The 17,442-nt window shown below is 53.5% G+C and overlaps 1 protein-coding gene across 2 annotated transcripts in view; it reads left to right on the top strand.

The window, feature by feature from the left end:
* PAX7 (paired box 7) overlaps window positions 1-17,442 on the top strand; it is a 106,652-nt gene that overhangs the window by 46,690 nt on the left and 42,520 nt on the right. For both annotated transcript variants that reach the window (XM_048326702.1, XM_048326701.1), the window contains exons 6-7: window positions 9,113-9,278; window positions 10,099-10,292. In XM_048326702.1, the coding sequence (XP_048182659.1) occupies window positions 9,113-9,278; window positions 10,099-10,292 (360 nt within the window). The remainder of the gene's footprint in view (window positions 1-9,112; window positions 9,279-10,098; window positions 10,293-17,442) is intronic.

Raw genomic sequence — 17,442 nt, 5'->3', positions numbered from 1 at the left:
TATCCCATTCCCCCTCTATCCCACTCCCCTCTATCCCATTCCCCCTCTATCCCATTCCCCTCTATCCCATTCCCCCTCTATCCCACTCCCCTCTATCCCACTCCCCTCAATCTCATTCCCCTCTATCTCATTCCCCTCTCACTCCCCTCAATCCCATTCCCGTCTATCCCACTCCCCTCTATCCCACTCCCCTCTCACTCCCCTCTATCCCATTCCCCTCTACCCCATTCCTTTATCCCATTCCCCCTCTATCCCATTCCCCTCTATCCCATTCCCCCTCAATCCCATTCCCGTCTATCCCACTCCCCTCTATCCCACTCCCCTCTATCCCATTCCCCTCTACCCCATTCCTTTATCCCATTCCCCCTCTATCCCACTCCCCTCTATCCCATTCCCCCTCAATCCCATTCCCGTCTATCCCATTCCCCTCTATCCCACTCCCCTCTATCCCATTCCCCTCTACCCCATTCCTTTATCCCATTCCCCCTCTATCCCATCCTGGAGTATGAAATCCATCCCTGGCCACAAAATGTTCCCACCGTGAGGAGGATTTGAAGGGAGGGACGGCCTTGGCTCAAGGAAGTGTTTGTAGGAACATTTCAGGAGTGGAGGAACCAATGTCCCGGTGAATATTTCCCTGCTGACCAGGGCTTGTTAAACCAAAACCAGGTGGTTTGCCAAAAAAAACCCCCTCGCCTGTTTATTGAAATCCCATAAAGAGCTGCCACTTCCAGGAACTGGGAGATGCCGGCAGAAACTGAGACTGAATCCATGGGATGATCTCATTTGTGAGGAGCCATTTGTTCTGCTCCACTAACCTGGTTTCGTATTTAATACTTAGTTTCTAATATTTAATTTTTATCTCCACCCCATCACCCAGCAGAGCCAGAGGCTCAGCACTCAACCACAGTAGGGACAGCAGGAAAAAAAACCCTCGGGCCCCAAATCTGGGATTTTTTTTCCTGTTCTGTCAGGAATTCTCTCCGTGGCCTCAGTGATGTCCCTGGTGTCACAGCCAGTGGAGGAAACATCACCACTGAAGTGTTGTGTGGATCTACAGGATCCCACCAGCACATCCCAACCCTTCCCACCTGGAATGATGGAGAGGGGAATATCCCTGGGGTGTCCCCAGCTTGAGTTCCTCCCTAAAACCCTTCTGCATCCCCTGATTTCCAGCTTTTGATGGCATGGACAATGCCCTGCTCTGGTTCAGGAGAGCTGGAGAGGCCCTGACCCGGCAGAATCCCCTTTATCCAGCTGGGAAGGGCCCTCATCTGACCCTGTGGAATGTCTGGGGTGTGCTGAGGCCATACAAGAGCCTTTCCCACCTGGCTCCTGCAGCCCCTGAGCACAAACAGGTGCTGCAGCCCCTCCACCCTGCACAGGCACAGCTTGCCTTTCCCAGCCCTGTTTCCAGTTATTTTCTCATCCATCCCATCCATCTTTCTCCCACATCAAGTCCTGATTAGGCCGAGCAGGAGCACAACAGGCTTTCTTTTTTTTTTTCCGCTCCTACAGGAGGCTCTTCTTGACCTTCCTTTCCTCTCCTTGTCTGACAAATTGTGGGAGCTGACCCATAGCTGGGATAATTTGCTCCAGCCCCATCCTGGCAGGCAGCTGCTTCTGCAGGGATGAGCTGGGGAGCATTCCCAGCCTCGTGGTTCCCATCCGTGGGAGGACTGGATATTCAGGATATCCAGGAGCAGGAGCAGTGGCACAGTGATTGATTGTCCTACCTGGATGTGACCAGACCTTGGAGAACTCCTTGGATTTCTGCTTCCCATCTTTTTCCATGAGGTTTTTATAACACATCTCTCTGTTTAAGACATGATTTGGGAGCTGATCAGCAGGGAAAAACCCCAAATGTAGCGGGTGCAAAGTGTTGTTCCCAGTCCGTGCTGTGCTCCCATTCCCATGGAAAAGAGCCCTGGCTGTGACCAGACCACAGAGAACTCCTTGGATTTCTCCTTCCCGGCTTTTTCCATGAGGGCATTCCTGTCTCTGCTCCCCCTCAGCAACACCAAGTGGTTTTTATAACACATGTTTTTTTTAAGACATGAGTTAGGAGCTGATCCACAGGGAAAAACCCCAAATGTAGCGGGTACAAAGTGTTGTTCCCAGTCCGTGCTGTGCTCCCATTCCCATGGAAAAGAGCCCATGGACTCAGCCCAGGACACAGAAATCCCCACGGGGATCTGCTCTTTGGAAGAACAAGCAGGTGCTGATTCTCCTGCTGCTGAGTTCTTCCCACAGCCCCTTCCCCAAGCGCTGGCCCCAAACTCTTAATTTTTATCTCCACCCCATCACCCAGCAGAGGCTCAGCACTCAACCACAGTAGGGACAGCAGCAAAAACCCTTGGGCCCCAAATCTGGGATTTTTTTTCCTGTTCTGTCAGGAATTCTCTCCGTGGCCTCAGTGATGTCCCTGATGCCACAGCCAGCAGAGGAAACATCACCACTGAAGTGCTGTGTGGATCTACAGGATCCCACCAGCACATCCCAACCCTTCCCACCCTGCTTTTCCCACCAGCTGCGAAAAAAACCTCTCCAGCAGCTCCCAAACTTCCTCCTCTTCCTCCTCCCGGTTGGAGCAGGCCCAGCCTCCACCCCAGGCTCGCCATGGTGTAACAGGATCCCGTGGCAGGGGAATCTTTCGGGGCTGATAAACCCTGAACAGCCGGGAACTGAAGGCAGGTTCCCTTTGAAGTGCACCTCGCATTACAGCGAGCTGCTCCAGCCTCGGGATTTGAACCACCAATAAAATGATTTACGAGCATAAAAGGCCCGAGCCACCTTTGAGGCGGGGGAAGGGGAGGAATTGCAAACGTCATTAGCTGCAAAGGCTCTGCTTTTTCTTCTCCGGGTTAGAAACGAGGGGCAGAACCGACCTGTTCGGGCCATGAAACGTCGCTGCTTCTGCACGGGGAGATAAATCCCATCAGGGGCTTTGTGCGAGGTTTCGGCGCCCGTGGGGCTGCAGCCTCCAGCCAGGCTCTGTGGGAAGCACTGCTTCAAACTCTCGGGAATCTCTTTGTGGTGCAGGTGGAGTTTTTGGTGTTATCATTAATTATTTGTTTGGCCGTGCCGCTCCAACAAACGCCGAGGTCTCGCGCTGGCTCCGGCGCCTTCCGGAACGAGAGAGTCTCAATCTCAGCTGGCTGAGTGTGGAAATCAGCCAAAATGTAAAAAATAGGGGGTTTATCCTCCGTTTAACCCCATGGTTTGTGTGAGGACTCAAACTGGTTGACTTCAATCCCAAAAATCCCACAGTTTTCCTGGAGTCACAGGAGGAGAGTAATTAGGAACAGGATTTCTTTGCTCATAATCCTCCCTCTTGGAGTTTATCTCCCCTTTCTTCTCAAACACTGCGGACCAAAGTGGCTCATCCCCAAGACTTTTTTGGTTGACTCTACCTGGTTGTAAAAGGATCCAGAGTATCCTTTTATCTCCATATAAAATACAGGAAATTACCCTGGATGGGGGAAGCAGGACAGGAGGTGCCGCTCTCACACAGGTGGATTTTAATCCCGAACAGATTTAAAGCGTAAATGAGACAAAAATCACCTTGCACGGGGCATAAAACAGCACAAATCTGTTCCAAGTTGGGGTTTGATCACACATTTCCCACGTCAGACAGACCCCAGGGCAGCCAAGTCCTCCTGGGGGTGGTGTTGGAGAAACCTGTCCTGTCCTAGAACATCTCACTCCACGTCTTCTTTCAGAGCACCTCACCCCGAGTGGATTTGCAGCATCTGGCTCTTGGTTGGGAAAGAAAAAACCAACTTTCCCACCCTTGGGAAAGCCAGAAATCCCCGGAGTGGCTTTTGCATTCCTGGGGCTCAGTTTCCCTTTCCCTCTCCATCCCTGGGTTTGGATCTTGGTGATGGTTTTGCTTCAGGCGTTGGATTTTTTGTTCCGTTCTCGGCACTGGGGTCTTGATTTTTTTGGAGTGGGAGCTCTTCCAGCCCCAGCCTTTTCCTCTGTAAGGAGAAGGTTTATTTCTCTCGTTTCCTGCTGCAAAGAGAAGCTTTCATTCTCTCCTTCCCTTCTCCAAAGACAACTTTTGTTTATCTCCTTTTCCTCAGCAAATTCAAGGTTTCTTTCTCTCCTTTCCCTCTGCAAGGAAAAATTTTATTTCTCTCCTTTTCCTCACCAAAGTCAGCTTTTATTTCTCTCCTTTCCCTCACCAAGTTCAAGGTTTATTTCTCTCCTTCTCCCCTGCAAGGAGAAGGTTTAATTCTCCCATTCTCTTCTGCAAACAGAACTTTATCTCTCTCCTTTGCCTCTGCAAGGAGAAGGTTTGTGTCTCTCCTTTTCCTCTGCAAATTCAAGGTTTCTTTCTCCCCTTTTCTTCTGCAAAGACAACTTTTATTTCCCTCCTTTTCCCCTGCAAAGACCCAGTTTCTTTCTCTTCTTTTCCTCACCAAAGACCCGGTTTCTTTCTCTCCTTTTCCTCACCAAAGATAAGGTTCCTTTCTCTCCTTTTCCTGTGCAAAGAGAAGGTTTATTTCTCTCCTTTTCCTCACCAAAGACAAGGTTTATCTCTCTCCTTTTCCTCACCAAAGACAAGGTTTATCTCTCTCCTTTTCCTCTCCAAAGTCAACTTTTATTTCTCTCTTTTCCCTCACCAAGTTCAAGGTTTATTTCTCTCCTTCTCCCCTGCAAGGAGAAGGTTTAATTCTCCCATTCTCCTCTGCAAACAGAACTTTATCTCTCTCCTTTTCCTCTGCAAGGACAAGGTTTATTTCTCTCCTTTTCCTCTGTAAATTCAAGGTTTCTTTCTCTCCTTTTCCCCTGCAAAGACTCAGTTTCTTTCTCTCCTTTTCCTCTGCAAGGAGAAGGTTTAATTCTCTCCTTTCCCTCTCCAAAGACTAGGTTTATCTCTCTCCTTTTCCACTGCAAAAACAAGGTTTATTTACCTCCTCACATCCCAGAAACATTCAAGGTGTGGAATGACACGACAGGAGCAGGCCAGGCCCGCATCCCTAATTCCAGACTGGAATTACGCACACGTGTAGGATGAAAAAAGGGACAGGGGCAAACAAAACGTTACTTCTTTATTCCTTTGTGCTGCTCCCTGCTCCCAGAACCTTCCACAGACTGGGCTGGATGAATTGTGAAGTGCCGCAGGCCTCGGGGCTCATTCACTGCTCTCCCCTCCACTCTGGCCCAGATTTGGGTGATTCGGGTGCCAGGAGTGGCCCCGGAGCCGCTGCCCCGCTGGCCCTGGTGGCTCGGAGCACATCGGATGTGAGGTGACCCATTTCTGTCACCCTTCTGGAGGGCTCTGCGCTCGCGGTGCCTCAGCCAGGCCAGAGCAGCTCTGGGGAAAGGAGGGGTTCGGTGCCAAGGACCTGCCAGGGCCCCACAAACCTCTCAGGGCCTCCATTTACACCGAGGCCTCAAAGGGAACTGGGGTTTCTTGTTTTCATTGTCTCGGGGTGGAAATAACAGCGTGAAATCGGGGCCTGCCCAGGCCTGGGCCCTGCCTGAGCTGTAACAGCCCCTACGAGCGGGGTTTGAGCAAACTGATCCCACAGCATCCCAGGAAATGGACACAGAGCCAGGGAATCCCACAGCAATCCCTGCAGGAAGCTCAGGGGACACTTTCCAGTGAGCATGAACGGGAGCCAGAAGTCCCTGAGTGAAATTTGCCTCTTCCAGTCAGAAAAACTCCCAGGAACAAGGAATAATGAATAGGGAACTCGATAAAAGGTGCCCACTTTGAGATTTGGATCCTGTTTGGGGCTCATGGGATCAAATTTCTGCAGTGTCTGCGGAAGGGAGTTTGGGGAAGGGAGTTTGAGGTTGACTCTGCAGGATTTGGGAAAGGAGTTTGGGGTTGGTTCTGCAGGATTTGGGGAAGGAGTTTGGGGTTGTTTCTGCAGGATTTGGGGAAGGCGTTTGGGGTTGTTTCTGCAGGATTTGGGGAAGGAATTTGGGGTTGGCTCTGCAGGATTTGGAGAAGGGAGTTTTTTGGGGTTGGTCCCCAAGGTGTGGGAACCCATTTGTAAGCCCAGCTCCTGCTCTGAGGCTGAGCAGCTTGGGAACCTGATGGAGGGAGCGAGGGGGGGTTTCCCCCCTACTCTTGATTTTTGCTCCATTTTTCCTCATTGCTGTGAAATTCAATCGTGTTTTGCAGCCCTTTAGGCCTCCCAAAGCCCAGCAGCTGCGTTCTCATCTGGCTTGAAAGCTTATCCTTGTGAACCCCAAACAGAACCAGGCCTGGGAGCCCTCCCTGATCAAAAGAAGCAAACCCAGCCCAGGAGAGAGCTCAGGAGGCCCTTTTTGCTCTGCAGAAGGGAGATTGCCCCCGATAAAACACTCTGAGGAGCGGGGAAACCTTCGGGACATCGCGGCGAGCTGGCACCGGGGAGCTGTGGTTGTTGGGGCTGTTGTTGTGGTTGTTGTCAGGAATTCCTGCAGGCAGCCCAGGGACAGCAATTAGTTCTCGTGTTAATCAGCAGCAGCTCAGTCCTGAGCCCAGCACTGCTCGTTCCCACAGCTGGGTTGGGACAGCGGGATCACAAATACCCGGAGCGCCTTCTCGCATTTAGAAAATCTCCTCTGGGGCCTCGCAGGCAAAGCAGCACTGTAGCAAAGCCAAGCCCAGCTTTACCCTGGCGTTAAGGCCGGGTTTATTTTAATGCAGAGGCTGCAGAACCACTCTGGGCTGGCTGCAGAGCTCTCATGGGCTCAGCACAGAGACAAGGCTGGGTTTATTTTAGTGCAGAGGCTGCAGAACCACTCTGGGCTGGCTGCAGAGCTCTGGTGGGCTCAGCACAGAGACAAGGCTGGGTTTATTTCAATGCAGAGGCTGCAGAACCACTCTGGGCTGGCTGCAGAGCTCTGGTGGGCTCAGCACAGAGACAAGGCCGGGTTTATTTTAGTGCAGAGGCTGCAGAACCACTCTGGGCTGGCTGCAGAGCTCTGGTGGGCTCGGCACAGAGACAAGGCTGGGTTTATTTCAATGCAGAGGCTGCAGAACCACTCTGGGCTGGCTGCAGAGCTCTGGTGGGCTCAGCACAGAGACAAGGCTGGGTTTATTTTAGTGCAGAGGCTGCAGAACCACTCTGGGCTGGCTGCAGAGCTCTGGTGGACTCAGCACAGAGACAAGGCTGGGTTTATTTTAGTGCAGAGGCTGCAGAACCACTCTGGGCTGGCTGCAGAGCTCTGGTGGGCTCGGCACAGAGACAAGGCTGGGTTTATTTCAATGCAGAGGCTGCAGAACCACTCTGGGCTGGCTGCAGAGCTCTCATGGGCTCGGCACAGAGACAAGGCTGGGTTTATTTCAATGCAGAGGCTGCAGAACCACTCTGGGCTGGCTGCAGAGCTCTGGTGGGCTCAGCACAGAGACAAGGCTGGGTTTATTTTAGTGCAGAGGCTGCAGAACCACTCTGGGCTGGCTGCAGAGCTCTCATGGGCTCAGCACAGAGACAAGGCTGGGTTTATTTTAGTGCAGAGGCTGCAGAACCACTCTGGGCTGGCTGCAGAGCTCTGGTGGGCTCGGCACAGAGACAAGGCTGGGTTTATTTCAATGCAGAGGCTGCAGAACCACTCTGGGCTGGCTGCAGAGCTCTGGTGGGCTCAGCACAGACAGCAGCGATTGCTGCAGTCGGAAGAGCCGAGCCCCTGCGTTCCCCGCGGGCGGTTCTATCTCTTTAGCTTGTCTAACACCGCGAGCACGATGCTAATCTGGTTATTTATCCCTCCTAACAGTGCCGCTATTATGGCACTTAATCCTTCGGCAGAATTCCCAGCCTTGGCAGATAACGAGGCGGGATGGCCAGGTGGTAGCGGAGCATCTCTTTGGGATGGACTCTCCCGGAATACACAATCCCAATTATCCCTCTCCATCCCCCCCGCAGCTGGGAGCGGCATTTCCAGCCGCTTGAAATCCTGGGGGAGACGGGGCCGGGGGTTTGGGGTCGTGTGGGAGAAGGAAATCAAGGAATGGAGGTGAGGATTCAGCACCACACACTGGGGTCTGGGCCCAGAAGCAGCTTGAGCCTGGGTTTGGGTTTGGGTTTGGGTTTGGACAGAAGGTGCTGCCATCAGGTGGGGTGGGGCAGAGCTCAGGTGTCACCCGTGGGGCCTTTCCTCTCCTGTCCGGGTGTGGTTCAGCCAAAGAAAGGAAATGAAGGAATGGCAGTGAAAATTCACAAATCTGTGTCCAGCAGTGACTTGAGCCTGGTTTTAGATCTGAGTCTGACAGGGACTTGAACCCATTTTTTTCCAGTTCTGTGAGATACTTGAGCAGTCCGGGTGGGGTGGGGCAGAGCTCAGGTGTCACCCGTGGGTTGTTTTCTGTCCCCCCAGGTGTGGTTCAGCCACAGAAAGGAAATTAAGGAATGGAGATGAATACTCCAAATCTGAATCTGGCAGTGACTTCAATCCATTTTTTTCCAGTTCTGTGGGATGTGTTCCCATGAGCAGCCTGGATGGGGTGGGGCAGAGCTCAGGTGTCACCCGTGGGGTGTTTTCTGTCCCCTCAGGTGCGGTGGGCAGAGCTCAGGTGTCACCCGTGGGGTGTTTTCTGTCCCCTCAGGTGCGGTGGGCAGAGCTCAGGTGCCACTTGCGATGTACTAGTTTGAAAGCAAACCGGTGAGAGATCCCAAGTCCGAACTACAATTTAATAGGAAAATTAAGATAAAGGCAATGATACAGAAACACCGGCTCAAACTGGCAGAGTCAGGATACGACCGGACACCCTGTTGGTCAGGGTGGTGGTAGCAGTCCGATTAAATGGTGGCTGCAGTCCTTTTGAGGTGACAGATACAGTTCTGTTGAGGCAGTGATCCTGTAGAAGGGTCTGCTCTTCCTCTGAAGATCCAGTGGTGGTTATGTAGCTCCTGTCCTCTGGGAATCCAGTAGGTAAGGGCTGAGTGTGGTGTTCCAAACCTCAGATTATATCCAGGTAGGAGTGCTTGGTTCCTCCCCCTGGGCAGAGCATCTCACAGCGGCATGTGATGCAGTCATGCAGTGAGGCTGGGTGGCCCATTAGCAGAAGATATCGCTCCGGAGGGAGTTATCAGGGATGTGCCATGGAAGAGACGAAGAGCCCTGCCCCAGCTGGTTCTAACAGCTGTGGCGTTTTCTGTCCCCCCCCCAGGTGTGGTTCAGCAACCGGCGGGCGCGCTGGCGCAAGCAGGCGGGAGCCAACCAGCTGGCGGCCTTCAACCACCTGCTGCCGGGGGGCTTCCCACCCACGGGAATGCCGGCGCTGCCCCCGTACCAGCTGCCCGACTCCACCTACCCCACCACCACCATCTCCCAAGGTGAGCTCCGCTGCTGCTTCCCTTCCCCACCTCCCCTCCGCTGGGTTGGGTGGTGTTGGAGCATCCCAGCCTGCTGGAATGGGATGGGCTGTAAGGGCCTTTCCAAATCATTCCATGATTCTCCCATTGGGTCTTTCTGATCCGTGACATCCTCCCTGTGGATGGGACAATTGTGAGTCTTGTGTGGTTTTGCTTTAGTTGGGAAAATCAGGTTTTTCCTCAAGTCAAGGGAAATTCCTCAGTTTTTTTCCTCTGTCTCACGTCCCTTCTGCTGCATCCCTGTGTCCCATGGCTGGAGTTTTGAACAAGGAGCACATCCGAGTAAATTGGGGATTGTGTGTGTGACCCCTCATTCTGGATAAATCTCCATTCCGGGGTTCAGCAGCGAGAATATTCTGGTGGAAGGAATATCGTTAAATCCAGTGGAAGGAATATCGTTAATTCCAGTTGCCTTTGACCTTTACAAAAAAAGTCCCTTGGCAGCTGTCGGGATGTGCTCCCGTGTTATCCCCCAGGAGCTCGGAATGCGCAGTGGGAACATCCCCCCTGCTCCCCAAAGCTCCTGGGGGTGGCCCCACCTGTCCCCAGCCCAGCTGGGCTGACCTAAAGCTGTCCCCAGGCTGGCACTGAGGCCTCTGCCCAAATTCTCTTCTCTTTGGGGGGAAAACGAAGCGAAAACCCAGACATCTCCCGCCAGCTTCGTGGAGCGCACAGTTGCTAGAAACCCAGGATGGCTGAGCCGCCATTCCCGAGGGTTTCCCAAGGGTTTCCCAGTTTCCTGGGGGGATCCCAGCCCGTTGGTGTCCCTGTGTCCCCGCAGACGGCGGCAGCACCGTGCACCGGCCGCAGCCGCTGCCGCCCTCCACCATGCACCAGGGCGGTCTGGCCGCCGCCGCCGACTCCGGCTCGGCCTACGGCGCCCGGCACAGCTTCTCCAGCTACTCCGAGAGCTTCATGAATGCCACCGCGCCCGCCAACCACATGAACCCCGTCAGCAACGGCCTCTCCCCGCAGGTACGTGCCCGCTTCCAGCTTTTTCCTGGTTCTGGGAGCGGGGAAACCTTCGGGACATCGCGGCGGTACTGGGGAGCTGTGGTTGTTGCTCTTGTTGTTGTTGTTGTTGTGATTGTTGTTGTGGTTGTTGTTGTGGTCAGGAATTCCTGCGGGCAGCCCAGGGACAGCAATTAGTTCTCGTATTAATCAGCAGCAGCTCTGTCCTGAGCCCAGCACTGCTCGTTCCCACAGCTGGGTTGGGACAGCGGGATCACAAACACCTGGAGCGCCTACTCGCATTTAGAAAATCTCCTCTGGAGCCCCCGTTTTGGGGGGGAACACACCCAGTTTATGGGGGACGCTTCATTTTGGGGGAAACACCTGGATTTCGGGGGAAAAAAGCTGGATTTTGGGGGCTTAGTTGGTTAAAGCGCCTGGTTAAAGCAAACAGGAGATCCCAGGTTCGAATCCCAGTGGTGCCTTTTACCCAGACACCCCCTTTTTTGGGGGAGACAGCCCCTATTTACGGGGGACACTCCATTTGGAGGGAAACCCCCAAATTTTGGGCAAAACCCTCCAAATTCTGGGGGGAAAAACCACGTTTTTGGGGGGGGGTTTAGTTGGTTAAAGCACCTGGTTAAAGCAAACAGGCTCTGTCCTGAGCCCAGCACTGGTCATTCCCACAGCCATCTTAGGAAAACGGGATCAGAAACACCCGGAGCATCTCCGAAAACATTCCAGAGTGGGCGTGGCCCCTCTGATGGTGGATTTGATCCCAAGGACAGCACACCTGAGGGTTTACTCACCTCAGAGTTAATCCTGATTTAGGCACAACCTGAAGCTTGTGCAAGTCTGGCTGGGCCACAAATCTGAGCTCAGAAATGGGAGATTTGGGATGGAGAGCTGGGATTTAATTTGGGAAACTCCATGCAGACAATCCTGCTGGTGCTCTGCACAAGGTGAGCTGTGGAGGAGGAAAGGAGTTCCCAAGCTCACCTTTGCTTCCAGGTGGAACTGAAAATGAGCAGCGTTATCCTGAGGGACACCAAATCCCTTTTTTCCCATTCCCAGTCACTCATGGGATACGGAGACATGTGAAGGGCAGCAGTTGTTTCAGAGGGATCGGTTTATTTAGGACGGGAAACGCAAAATAACTTGGAATTAGGAGGAAAAACGAGGTGGGCACTTGCAGGGGTTTGGAGAGGAGTCCAACGAGGGACACCAGGGGGGATGTGGATTTTAAGGTGCAGCAGTTTGGGATCTCTCAAGTGTGGAAACAAATGCGGAGGATCCATGGAAAGAGGGAGGTTTCGCAGCTTCTCTGGAATGGTTCAAACGCCCCACTTTTGGCTTGGAATGGGAAGCGTTGAAATGTGACTGGCACGGGGCTGGATGGGAAAATCCTGAAATGTGACTGGCGCGGGGCTGGATATGGCTCCAAACAGGGAAATTTCGGGGAGAATAGGCAGATATCCCTCTGACAAGGGATTTCTGAGAGCACCGGGCTCGGCAGAGGAGGATACAGCTTGGGATTCAAAGGCAGGCCCGGGTTAGCTGGGCCAGGGCCCGGGATTAACTCAGATGATCCCAAGTGCAATTTATCCCCGTGGAATAAGTCAGGGATGAGATGCCTGGGATGAGCCCCAGGCGCAGACAAGGCCATCCTGCAATTTCCATTTCCCTTCATCCTCTCCTTCCCAGTCCCGCGGAATCAGGGGCTCATTGAAAGGACCAGACCGTGGCTTTTCCTCTGCTTATCCCAATCCCAAATTCCCCTGCCCGCAGGCTCCGGCTGGGGACAGATATCCCTGAGCCCATAAGCCCTTTGTACGGGAAAGAGAGGATCCTTTATCTGGCGGGCCTGAAGAAAAGAGAGCTTTGCACCCCCAGGAAGGGCAGATTCCCATTTTCCCGATGCTTTTAATCATGTGAGGGCCAAGATATCAGCGTGGAAATTCGTCTGTTCCTTTTATGCCTAACCCAGGTTATTTCCCTACTGCTTTATATTCCCTGCTCAAAAATTCCTGCCTTTCTAAGCCCTCTGCTGTTCCTAGTGGAAGGAGACAAGAAATGCTCCCGACGGGATGGAGGAACTCCTGGATTTGCCCTCTTTTAGGGGAGGGAAGTTTCGGGATGTGGCTTTGTGGGGTGCTCTGTATCATTTATTAATTGTGCTGAGCGCAATCCAGCTCTGCCACGGCATTCCAGGGAAAACCCGGCACAGCTCCGCCCTCTCCAGCTTCTCGGCAGGGGGAAGGATCATCCAGAGGGAAGAGAGAGTTCCCTGTCATGGGCAGGGACACCTTCCACTAGGCCGGGTCGCTCCAAACGCTGTCCAGCCTGGCCTCAAACTCAGTTTTAAGCCCAGTTCTGTCCTGGTCAGGATCTGCCAGCCCTTCAGGAGCTGTGGGCTGAGGAGGGGGGAAAGAAGGGAATGAAGCTGAGAATTACAGGACAAAAGTGGGGCCACTTCGGCTGGTGCTGGGAGATCCCCTGGGAGGCAGGAAAAACCACACTGGGAGCTGAGGAGGATGAATTTGTCTCTGGTTTCCCCCTCGGCAGCAGCAGCAGGAGGAGATTTCTTGGCACTTTAGACAAGGAAAGGGGCCAGGAGCTCCCAGCTTTTGCTCCCTCTCCAGTTACCCCGGGATTGGATTCCCGGCCGGAATCCGCAGGCTGTGCCAGCAGCTGGAATTGTGCAGGAGCAGCGCGGCATCCCCATTCCCAAACAGAAGAGGGGGATTTGGGGTGGCTCATCCCCCTCACGCCCCCTCCAGAGCAGATCCTGTGGGAGCTCTGCCCGAGCTCCATGTGGGAATGGCCGTGTTCGTTCCTTGTTTTCCAGCCGCACAAAGCCCGGCTCAGCTGCTGGAGCCTCCCGGCTTTTCCCAGGCGGTTCCGCCTCAATCCCAGAGCTCAGCTGGGAATTTTAGGCTCCCATGACTTCATCCCACAGCGATGGGTTTTGTGTCACTTCACCCAAAAACACCCGCTTGGCTGGGCAGAGCTGGCGCGGGTTAAACCCAGCTGGAAGTTAAGCCCAACCCAGCTCCTTGCTCAGCCCCCGTTTCTCACTTCCAGCCCTGGAATGGGAAGAGAACCAAAGTGGAACTTTGTGTGTTGAGATAAGAGGAGTTCGATAATTGAGAATGAAGTGAAATACAGTGAGAATGGTTAATAATGATAATGATAACTATGATAATAATAATAATGATAATAATGATAATAATAATGATAATAATAATGATGATAATAATGATAATGATAATAGAAAGGGAAAACCTCTTTTAATAAAAAGGGGAAAACCAAGTTTTTTGGGATGGAGCAGGGATTTGGGATGGAGCAGGAATATGGGATGGAGCAGGGATTTGGGGTGGAGCAGGGATTTGGGGTGGAGCAGGGATTTGGGGTGGAGGCAGGGATTTGGGGCAGAGCGGGGATTGGGATGGAGCAGGATTGGGATGGAGCAGGGATTGGGATGGAGAAGGGATTTGGATGGAGGCCGGATTGGGATGGAGAAGGGATTGGGATGGAGCAGGAATATGGGATGGACCAGGGATTGGGATGGAGCAGGGATTTGGGATGGAGCAGGGATGGAGCAGGAATATGGGATGGAGCAGGGATTTGGGATGGAGCAGGGATGGAGCAGGAATATGGGATGGAGCAGGGATTTGGGGTGTAGGCAGGATTGGGATGGAGCAGGGATTTGGGATGGAGCAGGAATTGGGATGGAGCAGGAATTGGGATGGAGCAGTGATTTGGGATGGAGCAGGAAATGGGATGGAGCAGGGATTTGGGATCGAGCAGGGATTTGGGATGGAGCAAGGATGGAGCAGGAATATGGGATGGAGCAGGGATTTGGGATGGAGCAGGAATTGGGATGGAGCAGGAAATGGGATGGAGCAGGAATTGGGATGGAGCAGGGATTGGGATGGAGGCAGGATTGGGATGGAGCAGGGATTTGGGATGGAGCAGGAAATGGGATGGAGCAGGAATTGGGATGGAGCAGGGATTTGGGACAGAGCAGGGATTTGGGATGGAGCAGGGATTTGGGATGGAGCAGGGATTTGGGGCAGAGCAGGGATTGGGATGGAGGCAGGATTGGGATGGAGCAGGGATTTGGGATGGAGCAGGGATTTGGGATGGAGCAGGAATTGGGATGGAGCAGGGATTTGGGGTGGAGCAGGGATTTGGGATGGAGCAGGGATTTGGGATGGAGCAGGAATTGGGATGGAGCAGGAATTGGGATGGAGCAGGATTGGGATGGAGCAGGGATTTGGGATGGAGCAGGAAATGGGATGGAGCAGGAATTGGGATGGAGGCAGGATTTGGGATGGAGCAGGGATTTGGGATGGAGCAGGAATTGGGATGGAGCAGGAATTGGGATGGAGCAGGATTGGGATGGAGCAGGGATTTGGGATGGAGCAGGAAATGGGATGGAGCAGGAATTGGGATGGAGGCAGGATTTGGGATGGAGCAGGGATTTGGGATGGAGGCAGGATTTGGGATGGAGCAGGGATTTGGGATGGAGGCAGGATTTGGGATGGATCCCTGCTGTGACAGCCTCTGCGAGGGGGAGATTTTGGGCACCCAACCAAGCTCAAGCAGAACAAGGCCAGGCCTAAGACACCCTGAGCCAGGCCTTGCCTCACCCTGGAAGTGAAAACAAACCCTGCATCCAGCTGAAGTGCAGACCCAGCTCAACCTAGGCCAGGCTTGGCCTAGAATCATCCCTCCTCGAGCTGGGATAAGGCTTGGGACAAATCAAATCCTGATAAATCTTAGAATCATCCCATAGAATTTGGCTTGGGAGGGACTTAAAGCTCATCTGATCCCAGCCCCCTGACACAGGCCTGGACAACTTCCACTAGGCCGGGTCGCTCCAAACCCCATCCAGCCTGGCCTTAAACTCGGTTTTAAGTCCAGTTCTGCCCTGATCAGGATCTTCAGGAGCTGTGGGTGCTCGGCTGGGGGCTGAGGGGGGTAAAGACGGGAACGAAGCTGAGAATTACCGGCCAAAAGCGGGGCCACCTTGGCTGGTGCTGGGAGATGCCCTGGCGGCCTCGCCAGCAGCAGAGAAATCAGGGTTTTCCTGTATTTTCTGCTGCTTTTCCTCTCCAGCCTCCTCTGCCACGTCCCTTCTGCCTTTCCCAGTGTCCCCATGGGGGTTTAGGAGGGTTTGTTCCGACAATTTCTGCTGCTCTTTGGGATCCGGGCCTGCGCCTTAAATCCGTGCGACCGCTCCCTGCAGAGCTTTGGGGCCGCGCAGGGCTTCTCCAAAGCCCCAAGAGCCCCAGTTTGGGGTAGGTGGAGCTGGGAACAGCTTAAACCGGAGTTAAAAGGCAGGAATTCCGTGTGCTTCCAGGACTTGTTATCCCGGAGAGCTCCGAATCTCCGAACAGCCCCGCAGGATCTCCAGGGATTAAGACAATTCCAGAAGCGCAAAGAGCCAAGAGAAACTTGTTCCCCTGCTCGGAGTTGTTGCTTTAATTTTCTCAGGGCTTTCCGTGGCTTTATTTCTGTGCTCCCTGAGGGAATTTGTTCCCAGTGTCTGGAGGTTGGAGTCGGATTCCCAGTCCCTGTTTTGTCCCTGGGGTTTGGGAGTGTTCCTGGGAATTCCTTCCCTCAGTGACACGGATCCCTCCTGGCTCTGGGAATTCCTTCCCTCGGTTCCAGGGATGTTCCTGGCTCTGGAAAGATCCCTCTCTCACAGATCCCTCCCGGCTCTGGGAATTCCTTCCCTCAGTGCCACAGATCCCTCCCGGCTCTGGGAATTCCTTCCCTCCGTTCCAGGGATCCCTCCCGGCTCTGGGAATTCCTTCCCTCGGTTCCAGGGATGCTCCTGGCTCTGGAAATTCCTTCCCTCATTTCCAGGGATGTTCCTGGCTCTGGGAATTCCTTCCCTCAGTTGCAGGGATCCCTCCTGGCTCTGGGAATTCCTTCCCTCGGTTGCAGGGATCCCTCCTGGCTCTGGGAATTCCTTCCCTCAGTTGCAGGGATCCCTCCTGGCTCTGGGAATTCCTTCCCTCAGTTGCAGGGATTCCTCCTGGCTCTGGGAATTCCTTCCCTCAGTTGCAGGGATCCTTCTGGCTCTGGGAATTCCTTCCCTCAGTTGCAGGGATTCCTCCTGGCTCTGGGAATTCCTTCCCTCAGTTGCAGGGATCCCTCCTGGCTCTGGGAATTCCTTCCCTCAGTTGCAGGGATTCCTCCTGGCTCTGGGAATTCCTTCCCTCAGTTGCAGGGATCCTTCTGGCTCTGGGAATTCCTTCCCTCGGTTCCAGGGATCCCTCCTGGCTCCAGCGAGGCTGCGCCATTTCCCTCCCCTCAGTGCCACGGATCCTTTTCCATCTGGTGCCTTTTTTCCCTCCCGGTTTTTTTCCTTTCTGTCGGAGACACTGTGCCTGTAACAAGCATTCCAAATGAGCCTTGCTGGGCCAGGAGAAAGGGGAGGGGAAGAAAGAAGGGGAGGAGAGGATGAGATTTGGGGGGGGGGGAGGGGGGGGTTGTTTAAATAGCAAAGAATTAGGGGGGGAAAAAAGAAAAAAAAAAGAAAAAAAATCTGATGCAAATCACTGGTAGAGAGAAAATTATGTGCAATTACCCGCGCGATACTGGGCAGCCGTGCCCACCCCAACCAACAAGATCTCATTAACAAGCAGAAAATAAGATTGAAATGGTGTGTAAAAGAGCTGAAAAATGAATTTGAATGCTGCATTTGTCCACAATTACCCCCTCGTTCACACATATTTTATTGCAATTTTTTTATTATTCTTAATCTTTCCATCCCTCAAAGCAGATTGGGAACATCCCGGCATTACGGTTGCTGAGGGAGGAAGCATTAAGGATTCCCCGTTTCCCCTGAAAGGAGACCCTTCTCCCGCTCGAATTTTCCAGGGTTGGTTTTGGCCGGATCAGGATTCATTTCCCGGCGTCTCCGGGTGTAGGGACACGTTCCTGGCTCATCCCTTAACCCCCGGCTGCCGCCCCACACCGGGGGCATCCTCCACCTCCTTTTCCCATCGCTCCTTCGCCTCTTTCCTTTCCCTATCCAGCCTTTTCCCTGCGCTCCCTCTGCCTCCTCCGCCTCCGCCAGCATTCCCGTTTCTCCAGAGGATCCTGATCCCCTCCGCCGTGTCCTTGGCCAGTGTCCCTTTCCCGAGTGTCAGCATCC

The sequence above is a fragment of the Corvus hawaiiensis genome, chromosome 22, assembly GCF_020740725.1.
Source record: "Corvus hawaiiensis isolate bCorHaw1 chromosome 22, bCorHaw1.pri.cur, whole genome shotgun sequence".
Taxonomy (NCBI): Eukaryota; Metazoa; Chordata; class Aves; order Passeriformes; family Corvidae; genus Corvus; species Corvus hawaiiensis.
This window is presented reverse-complemented; position numbering and strand designations above follow the sequence as displayed.